Below are 10,101 nucleotides of genomic sequence, written 5' to 3' on the forward strand. Positions count from 1 at the left end.
TCAAATTCAGTACAAAATATACCACCTTGTGTTATGTCATTTGGCGCCAGTACCAGTTTTTATGCCAGTGGAACCCCAACACTTTGAAGTACCATATTTTTGGTACTTTCTCAAAGTCTCAAATTAGGGTTCCTGGTGCGGTAGAAAAGCACCCTAAGCATGGAGTCGTATTTCATTCTGGCTGTCTTCTGAGTCTTTATCTGCCTTTATTCATGGGTTTGTAGTCATGATTAATCACAGTTAATTTTAGTTGCAATCCTTTTTTAAATAATTTTATTCAACGATTTTTACCATACGTGATGGGAAATGGGCTTGATGGATTTGTGGACAAGGTGCCGTCCGCCCACCCAGGTGCCGTCCGTTTTGTCTCAGGCCGTTCTCTGCCTTGCAGCTCGCTCGCCTGTCTTCAGCGCCATGTTCGAGCACGAGATGGAGGAGAGCAAGAAGGTGAGTCTGCTCCAGAGATGACGCCGTAAAACCCGCCGTTCCTTTCAGCCGGAGACGCGGAGGCTGGGCGACGCGGCAGGCGGTCCAGATGAAGCCTCGGGGAAATGTGCCGACGGCTCGCTGCCCCCAGTCGTCGGCTGAGAGCTCAAGGCGTGGGGGTGCTGAACATAGCCGGTCTCCCTCTTGGCCGTGGGAGACTCCTTCTCCTCCCTCTCCTCCTCCTCCTGTGCTGCCATGCTGTTTGTGGTAGCTCTCCAAGGAACTTCCTCTTCAGTTATTTTTGGATTGAATTAGCATGATCCCATTCCTACAGTCTCTCCCACAAAGTGTTTGACAAGCCATTCCCACCCTGAGGAGATTATTTTGCATGTCCTCCCATGTTGCTCCTTATACCAGAAGGCTGATTTATGGCTGGGAGTGGAGGCTCTGCCATCGTCCATAAATGTGTTAGAATGGCCGCGCTGGGTGTGCCTTTCAATCTTTTTGTGTTTTTATTTTTAACTGGGTCTATATTCCGAGCTCTGCAGTTAAACCTCTGTTGTGATAATTTGCTTTTTGTATCTGTTGTATCCACGTTATGCTGCATTACTGCCTTTGTGAGCGTCTGTGATGACCGATTTTAGAGTGTCTCCTAGTTTAGGTGGATACTGTGATGCCCTTTAAAAATGAAGATTCATGCTCTATGCAAGTAACTTTTCATTGTATAATGGTTTTCAATAGTATTGCTGTTGTCTCGAAGGGACAAATTGGGAGGAAAAACGGTTCTGTTTTCAAGAATGAAGCAGCACGGCTGTCATTGTGCTTTTGGTACCGGCTCAGCGTGTGTGTGGCTGGCCATTGCGAGCCCTGTCGGAGAGCCCTGTCGGAGAGCCCTGTCGGAGAGCCCTGTCGGAGAGCCCTGTCGGAGAGCCCCGGGGTCTCACCGGCCCATGGGAGCTGGACGTGATCCTTTCACACTGCCACCTCTCTGTAGCGGCTCGGGTCAGGATGTAAAGTCTGACCCCCTCCTAGGAATGCCTTATTTTTTTTTAACACAGGATTGCTTCAGCTGCTGCCTCTCTCCTCTGTTTAATCCTGCCAAATATTTACTGTCCCACTTTAGAGTCACTGATGGGGGAGGTTAAATGATCCCTTTAACGGAGCAGCAGGGTGTGAGCACAACAGCGAGAGGCAGGGGGGCCAAGTTCAGCCAATTTACGTTTGATTTTCTGTTTCAAAGATTATGGCAAAATACTGTGTTTTTCCTCATCAAATCTCCTGTCCCCAAGCAAAAGAGAAAGAACTGAAAGCAAAAAGCGGGAAATAACTGCATAACAAACCCATTTTCCCTGAATACCGCTGGTGGCAAACGAGTACCTTTCACTCGCAGCTGCTGCCCTGTGGTTCATGGCGCCAAGTCAGTTTTCTTTGTCAGGTTCGTGTTTCAGACTCCACTCCTGAATCCTAATGAGCGTGATGGAGTCAGTCCTCCATCACAAGCAGCTCTCTGTGTTCACCTGCTTTTATCGTCAAAGTACTTTAAACACGTTTAAAGTGCTTTAAGTTCCTTATGCTTCTCCCTGCCAAAACTGAGGTTCTTGAGTGCCGGATTTTCTTTCTCTCTCTCTCTCCACACCGGAGTTAATTGTGCCACCCAGGGGATAAGTGCTTCTGTGCCAGCCTCTGTGTCCTTGTGGCACTTCTCAGATCTCCACTTTGGCTGCTTGTGACATCGGGCCACTTTGTTTGTGTGGATTTCCCTTCTGCTTTTTCCTGTGAGCTGCTCTCATTCTTCCCACCGCATTTCAGTCCAGAAGAGAATGTACAGAACATAAGATATCCGTTATAATTCATATTATTCTTCCGTTCCTCTAAAATAACTATCCATCTTGAATTTATTCAAATAAGATTCTAGATATTTCTTACATTTGAACACTGTTCTAGGCGTTTATCTGATACATTTCTGCAGTGATATATGTAGTCATAAGAGAAGATTTATTTATAACATTTTTTTGCCTGTAAAGGTGAGGATCGGATATCAGAATCATTCCCTGTCCCTGGAGCAATTGGGGCTAAAGGTCCCGCTCAAGGGCGCAATGTGTCATACGGTGACATTGCTGGCCCTGGGATTTGACCCCATGACCTTCTGGTTACACACGTCTCCCCCCCTCCCCCCAGAAGGGGTTTAACATGGTGACATCTTGCTCTGGTTTCACTTCTGCAATGTTTAGCAGCACCCATAACAACATCCCTCACATGGGGAAGATGGTGGCACAGGAGGTAGTGCTCTCGTTCAGCAACCGGAGGGTTGCAGGTTCGAGCCCTGGTTCCTCCTGACCCCATCAAAGTGTCCTTGAGCAAGATACTGAACCCCAAATTGCTCCCGGTGAGCAGGTTGGCACCTTGCATGGCAGCCTCCGCCACCGGTGTGTAAATGAGTGTTTGGATGGGTGAATGTGAGGCATGAAATGTAAAGCGCTTTGAGTACTCGTAGGAGTAGAAAAGCACTATATAAATGCAGTCCATTTACATCACAAAATGTTTCATCGTCATGGCACCAGAGACGACAGCCCGATGGGATGCACTGCACCAGGGTAGCGGCCAGGTCTCCACTGATTACTGGGATGTTGTGCCACCATCTCCATGCTGTCCTCCTTTGCTTTGCCGACTCTGTAAGCAAAACATAGATTATAAGTGAAAATGAGAAATTAGCATGAAAAAAGCCTGTCTAATCCTCGCCACTCTGTCTCATGTCAGTGTGCGAGTACAAGTTTTAATAAATATATATTCTATATAGTATATGTTATAAACTTCTTTTCATTGTATAAAATCATGTGGAGAAAAACTTTCTTGTAGAGAAAAAGCAGCCTTGGTTAAACGTACTGAAGGACCCTCCCCCACTCAAATCTATACTCATCCTTTCTGGTCACATCAAGCTGGATAAATTAGAAGTTTGCCCGCCTCAGCTGACCCGGTCAGTTCCACGGCGTTGCCGCCTCCCAGATGAAGAGAAAGTTTAATTGACCTTCTGGCCCATTGCGCTCGTTGGAATGGAGGAGGGTTCCGGCTGGCGTTGCCATGTGAACAAATGACAGGGAGTGCTCCAGTGACTGCTGGCTCCGCTTGCCGGAAGCCATCCCGTCAGTCTCTTTTCAGGGGTCATCATGTTGCCAGCCAGATCTCATGTTTTGTTTCTCTGCTGTTTATGGGGTTGGATCTTCTCATTTTCAATTTGAATCTTCAGCTTCTTCCCGGCCTCAGATTCTGTTTTTTACATGATGCTGGTCCTGAAGATGCTGAAATTCCTAGTCACTGTCTGCAGTTCTTGTGCCTGGCGAGTTTGCCCTCATATTACACTGCATTAGTAGAAAGTGTTGAGGTCTTAAAGAGCACAAAGAATCTCTTTGTCTCAATATTTCATTCACTGAAAGTGCTTCACTTTAGTGTTGAGCAGCTGAGCAAACGCTGGACATTGGTGCTTCTTTAAAATTCGATTGTTTGTGTTATGCAAATATAGGCTGTTTTATGTAAAGTGAAAATGTCATTCTTGTGTCTCTCCAAGTTTGTTGGCAATGAAAATATGTGCATGAATCTAATATCACTCCCTGTGCATCACAGACAGTATTAACCCCCTCTGTGGTGTCACCGAAATTTCCAGCAGATCTTCCCTGGCTGGAGCTTAGTTTTCCCCAGGGTTCCACACCTTGCTTCAGGTTATGAATATGGCAGAGGGGTTCTGATTATGACCAGCATGCCGTTCTCTCATCCCTGCAGAACCGTGTGGAGATCAACGATGTGGAGCCAGAGGTTTTCAAAGAGATGATGTGCTTCATCTACACTGGCAAGGCGCCCAATCTTGACAAAATGGCAGATGACCTGCTAGCTGCAGCAGACAAGGTGCTGGCAATAAGCATTCTGGGAACAGCCATAGATTCCATTAAGTACATCTTGCTTAGTCGTTAAAAGTGAATCTTCAAAATTCTGGCTGCATGGAAATTGATTATTTTAATCAAGAGAAGACAACCTCGCCCGTTTGTTCTTCAGCGCCAATGTAATCCACTGGCTCACTGCCTCCTGTGCATGTCCATCGTCTTCTCCCAGTACGCTCTGGAGCGCCTGAAGGTCATGTGCGAGGACGCCTTGTGCAACAGCCTGTCGGTGGAGAATGCGGCGGAGATCCTCATCCTGGCTGACCTCCACAGCGCCGACCAGCTAAAGACGCAGGCCGTCGATTTTATCAACTAGTGAGTGTCCCCTCAGCCCGGGGCCCGCGAACGCGTCCATCAACATTCAAAGCCAGTATATGTCCTGCAAACACGCCAATACTTTTTGTTCTTTAAGTAAATATATATTTTATAGCCTATAGATTTAGAATGGGATGTCACAGAAGTTCGTGTAGGTGTAATGGCCACGTGACCCAATACTTTTATCCATATAATGTACGAGTCTGTCTTCATGGAGTTTAATGGTGAGCTGATTGCTGTGTGTCCCTGTTTGCCAGCAGCAGTATTCAGGTACAGCCTGCCAGTGTTTAAAATCTACTGCAGCACAAATATACATTAGGCATAAATAGCAGCTGGCTTAAAGCACATGTAGTTTAAAACTGCTTCTCCTTTCACAGCTCACAGTAACACAATAACATTATAAAGGTTAATAGGCTGCCTAAAAATGACAATACCAGGAATCAGACAAACATAATAACAATCTTTGTTCAAAGCTATTTTTTATCGTTCAGGTTATTAATATTGCTATCAGTAAATTTGTATCTATCTCCTGTCAGTAATCAGACTAATAAAAGGGGAAGCTAAATTTAAATATTTTTACATTATGACAATTTGGCAAATTTTACTTTTTTATTTTTACTTTTTTTTTTACTTTTGCTCTGCTTGCCTTTCGTCTCGTTTTTTTGTTGCTGATAATGGCATCTAATAATGCATGACATCATTGACTCCTTATACGTTATTCATCTATAGATTAAATATACCTCCTCTGGGTAAGAATTGCAGCATACTCTTTTTACCTTATTTTAATTGCATTTGTTGCTTTTCTGAAAGAAAAAAAGAACAAAGTAGCAAAACAAATTTCTCATGCAGCAGCCTCAGATTAGATTGATAGACACTGATCATGTTACTGCCTTCGTATTACCATTGGCTGACAGAATAGAAACATTGTCCTTATGCTTCAGAGGAAAACAAACCAAGTGTAAAAATAAGCTGTGACATAAATACTGTCCTCCTGTCTCGCCCGCTATTGTTTCTTCTCTTGCTCATCCTCCGTCTCCATTTAAATGGGGCTGGAGTAATTGAAAGCATTTTGCCAGATCCTTTGTAGAGCTGCTGATGATTGTTGGCAGAGGTTTATTGCTGTTTAATTAGCTGCGGTATTGTCGTTTTCTCAAATCCAGGGTTCCGATGCTGAAAAAGAGCAAAGCAGCAGTCCTTGTGTTTGGGTGCAGTGGGGGTCGATATGTTTTTTTAATAGAAAAAACAGTAACCCCAGTCATAGGGAACTCAGAGCAGCTCGTGACTCGATAGCCGTTCCCTATGCCACTATAATATCCACCCTTACCCATCCATTTGTATAAGGGCTCCTGGCGCAAGGGAGACTAATCTGATCAATTGAAAAGATCAGTGTCCGTATTCAAATCAGTTTTGTTTGTCCCCATTCCTCTCTGCCTGCTGTATTGTTACTGCTGTTCTGGGAGAGATGCAGTGTGCCTGAGGATCATCAGTGGTGTGAATCAGCACTTTTTGTTGGACTTTTGAGTGATCAGTGCATTTAGACATTTTTATGTTTTTTAAATGGTGTGTGTAACTTTTCGGTGGAGAATGGGATTCTGTGTAGCTTCCACTAATCGACTGGAATTCCATTCTGTCCCTTCACTGTGTTTGCAGAGCTTGCACTGGTGTTCTTGTGTTGTTCCTGTGTGTGTGTCCCCTCCCCTTCCAGTCCCCGCCCCTTCACCTTCCAGTCCCCGCCTCCTCGCCTTCCAGTCCCCGCCTCCTCCCCTTCCAGTCCCCGCCCCTTCACCTTCCAGTCCCCGCCTCCTCGCCTTCCAGTCCCCGCCTCCTCCCCTTCCAGTCCCCGCCCCTTCACCTTCCAGTCCCTGCCTCCTCCCCTTCCAGTCCCCGCCTCCTCACCCTCCCATCCCCACCCCTTTACACTGCCGCCCTTCCCCTTCATACTCTCGGCCCTTCACCCTTCAATCCCCGGCCCTTCACCTCCTTGTCCCTGCCTCCTTCTCTTTCAGTCCCTGCCTCCTCCCCTTCCACTCCCCGCCCCCTCACCCTCCCATCCCCACTCCTTTAAACTGCCGCCCTGCCCCTTCACACTCTCGGCCTTTCACCCTTCAATCCCCACCCTTTAACCTCCTTGTGTCTGCACCCTCACCTTCCAGTCTCTGCCCCTTCACCTGCTCATCCCCGGGCAGTAAGCCTGTCATCATCCCTGGGGGCATTAATGAGGGGCATCTCACTTAACAGCTCCTCCCCTCCACTGTTTGTAACAGCTGGGCTCTCCTCTGCCCTCCTTAATTGAATGCTCTGCTGTGGTGCTAATAGAACTGATTTCCGACTGACAGCCACTGAGCTGGTGTGGCTGTGAGTACCTCTAGTAAGCCTAACACTAACGTTGAGTAGGTGCCGAATAAACGGCAGCTTGATAGGGCACAGTGTGAGGGTCACTTCACGGACAATAGTTTGTCATAGTTAAAAAGAGTTCAAATATTTTCATGTTTAGACTTTAGACACTTTTATTTTGATGCCCCATCTTATCCTTATGGACTGAATGTTACATTTACATCAGTTAAATGTCAGTGGCTGTTACAATTACACATTAACCTTATTTTAAACATTTTCCACCTTAAGAATAGACAGAATTGTAATTTAATTTGAAAATTGGCGATAATGCCAAATATCTTTCAATTAAATTACAATTTTAAATTTACATGAAGTGCATATTCACTGTGGTACTAAAATTGAAGCTTATTTTAGACTATCACTTTTTGGTAGTTTAGCAAGTAACTGAATCAGCATCAGGTATTATTTGCAGTGAAGTCATCATGGGGTGGAGGTCTGGAGGGGTTTAGATGGCGCAGATTCAGCCGCTGCTCTGGGTGGGGCTCTCACCCTGCTCTGCCTGTCACACAGATATGCCAGACTACACTTCACCCACCCTCCTCCCCATCTTTGAGGCAGCTTTTCAGTGCCCCCACCCCACTGTTCTTAAAATTGCGTGCGGAACCTGCTTTTGGTTCCTGAGACTATGGAGCAGTGACTGGGGGGACGGGGTCCGTGTGGTGCTGCATCTTAAGCTTCCTGTGTCGTGTTAGGAGGAGAGCTGGCAGGAGTCGGTCACGGCTCCACAGCATTGAATATCGATTGCAGAATGCCGAGCTAGGTTACTGCGCAGAACTGTGAGAGCTGCATCCATCTCTCCACTCTAATTCCGCATCTTTCCAGACTTGAGCAGTAGGGGGCGCCTCGGTACAGATGCCACACATAGCTGCCGTCAGACAGGTAGGTTCTCATTGTCGTCAATTCCGTGACTCTGAGACATGCCTCTGAGGGTTGAGGTGAGAGTTACAGCAGCGTGCACTTTGGCACAGGGCTGGACCATGGCCAGAATGAAGTGCTCTCCAACAGGTGATCTATAAAGGAATATGGAGCGACCCTATATTCCTGCATGGTCTCTGTGGAGACAGGTGTCTGGAATGCAGCTGTCCAGAGCCTCCCAACAGGAAATGTGTTAAGTGGAATGAGATGGGTGCAAGGTCTGTCCCTCAGGCACGAGTGCTCACATAACTGGTGGCAGTGCATTGTTAGCGATTCCCTGGCTTTCACATCACCCAGGCAGCCATTTAACCTGCTGATGTCTTTCATTTCAGTCACGCAGCCGAGGTGATGGAGACCACGGGTTGGAAGTCCATGGTAGCTTCGCACCCCCACCTGGTGGCTGAAGCCTACCGGTCCCTGGCCTCCGCACAATGCCCCTTCCTGGGCCCCCCACGGAAGCGACTGAAACAGTCATAGTGATCACTGTCACCTCATTGGATCGTCCACCCACCCACCAACTCTTTACAACCAATCGATCTGTTGACTCCGTCCCCAGCCCCGCACACCCCAACTTCAATCTCATACAAGGGGAACATTGAACCAGGATGAGAGCGGCGGCATCCAAAGCCGACTTCACCAGTGCATTTCCAGGCCTGACAGCTGCCGGTTGTGCCTTTGCTGCATGGAGCGAGATGACCGAAGGAGTACCAACCAGTGGCTGGCATGGCGGCCAGGGGACTTTCAGCAAAAAAAAAAGACGGGTATATCGCCATATTTGCAGCATCTAAAAGCGAATACGATTAGTTATTTATATAATCTTTTAAGACATTTCATGAACACTTCAGTCCCTCGTGTTTCCCTTTTTCAGAATTAGCCAATAATGGACGTCAATAACAATGCTGGTTGTTGATGTGGAAGTTTAAGTGTGAAACGAGGTGGAGAAAAGTGCTCTTTTGTAGGGGACCGAAAACTTGGATGAAACAAGTTTCAGGAGATACTAGCCTTAGACGGTCTTCAAAATAGACAAGTAAGAGCACTGTTATTTATGTTAAATAGTAAACACATATAAGAATTGCACTAATTTCCATGTTTGCCCAGGTCTCAACTGTGTGTATCCAGTGACTGTAATTGCAGAGTGCTCTAAAACCACACAGAGGCCCTACAGCTTCAAGGATCCCATAACAGAAATGGTGTTCGGGAAGAAGTATGCAAGGACGCATTTGGTTTACCTAGCTAGAGCTCTGTTTGGCTTGGGAAAGCAGGTCAGAGAATTTGTATATCTATAAAATAAGATAACTTGTTGGAAATTGTAATTTTTGTGAAATATTTGTATTTTTTTTTTTTTTTTACAAACTTTTTTTTTCCTCTCCTAGCACTTGTGTAGGTTTCTTTGAAAAAGAAAAATGGAAAAGGAGAGTGTCAAAAGAAAAGGGGGGGGGGGCTTCAGATTTTTGTCATGTAAGATTTTGCCCTCTTGATTTTCTTTTTGGAGTTATAGAGGAAAGAAAACATTTTTTAGCAGTTTGTAAATTATCAGTGTTTTATAAAATGTGTGAAGAAACCTTTTCATCCTTGAATTAACGAGAAATGCAAGTTTTTAGTTTGGAGAAAATGAACTGAATGAACACGTTTTAATGTTCGAAATATCCAAGCTATTTATTTAAGAAAAGTACAAAAATCTCACCATCTGATGTTGCTCCTCCGTTTGTTTTTCTTTAGACGTTAGATGGGACATTGAAATAGTTGTCAAAAATGTTTTGTTCCTAAAGGAATAAATTGCAACTATTTTGTATGTTATGTTGTCTTTCTGCTTTCTGGGGTGTCACCTGTGCGGTGTGTGTCTCTGGGAATCGGATTCGCTGATCATGTCTGATTTTTGCCATCACTATGGGGTCAATCCCACAGTACAAACTGTGCCATCGCCACACCACTCAAGTGGACACAATCGTGTAACACGTGCGTAGCTACTCATATTTTCTTAGTTGAAGTTATTCCTACTTTAAATAATACTGTAAACATAAACCATAAACACCCTGGTTTCTGTTACCAGAGAGTGTGACTCTCCAGGCAAATGCTTTTTTAGACTCTGCAGTACAGTATATTCTATGATTCCTTTTGCATT

General features: G+C 45.6%; 1 protein-coding gene across 5 annotated transcripts in view; it reads left to right on the forward strand.

The window, feature by feature from the left end:
* Nucleotides 1-9,771, forward strand: part of LOC125741918 (speckle-type POZ protein) — a 77,567-nt gene extending 67,796 nt beyond the window's left edge. For 4 of the 5 annotated variants that reach the window (XM_049013439.1, XM_049013441.1, XM_049013438.1 and 1 more), the window contains 4 exons: nucleotides 392-447; nucleotides 4,201-4,323; nucleotides 4,528-4,670; nucleotides 8,312-9,344. In XM_049013439.1, the coding sequence (XP_048869396.1) occupies nucleotides 392-447; nucleotides 4,201-4,323; nucleotides 4,528-4,670; nucleotides 8,312-8,456 (467 nt within the window). In that variant the 3' untranslated portion in view covers nucleotides 8,457-9,344. The other variant, XR_007397937.1, reaches the window with a different exon arrangement.
* The last annotated feature ends 330 nt before the right edge of the window (nucleotides 9,772-10,101 follow it).

The sequence above is a fragment of the Brienomyrus brachyistius genome, chromosome 5, assembly GCF_023856365.1.
Source record: "Brienomyrus brachyistius isolate T26 chromosome 5, BBRACH_0.4, whole genome shotgun sequence".
NCBI lineage: Eukaryota > Metazoa > Chordata > Actinopteri > Osteoglossiformes > Mormyridae > Brienomyrus > Brienomyrus brachyistius.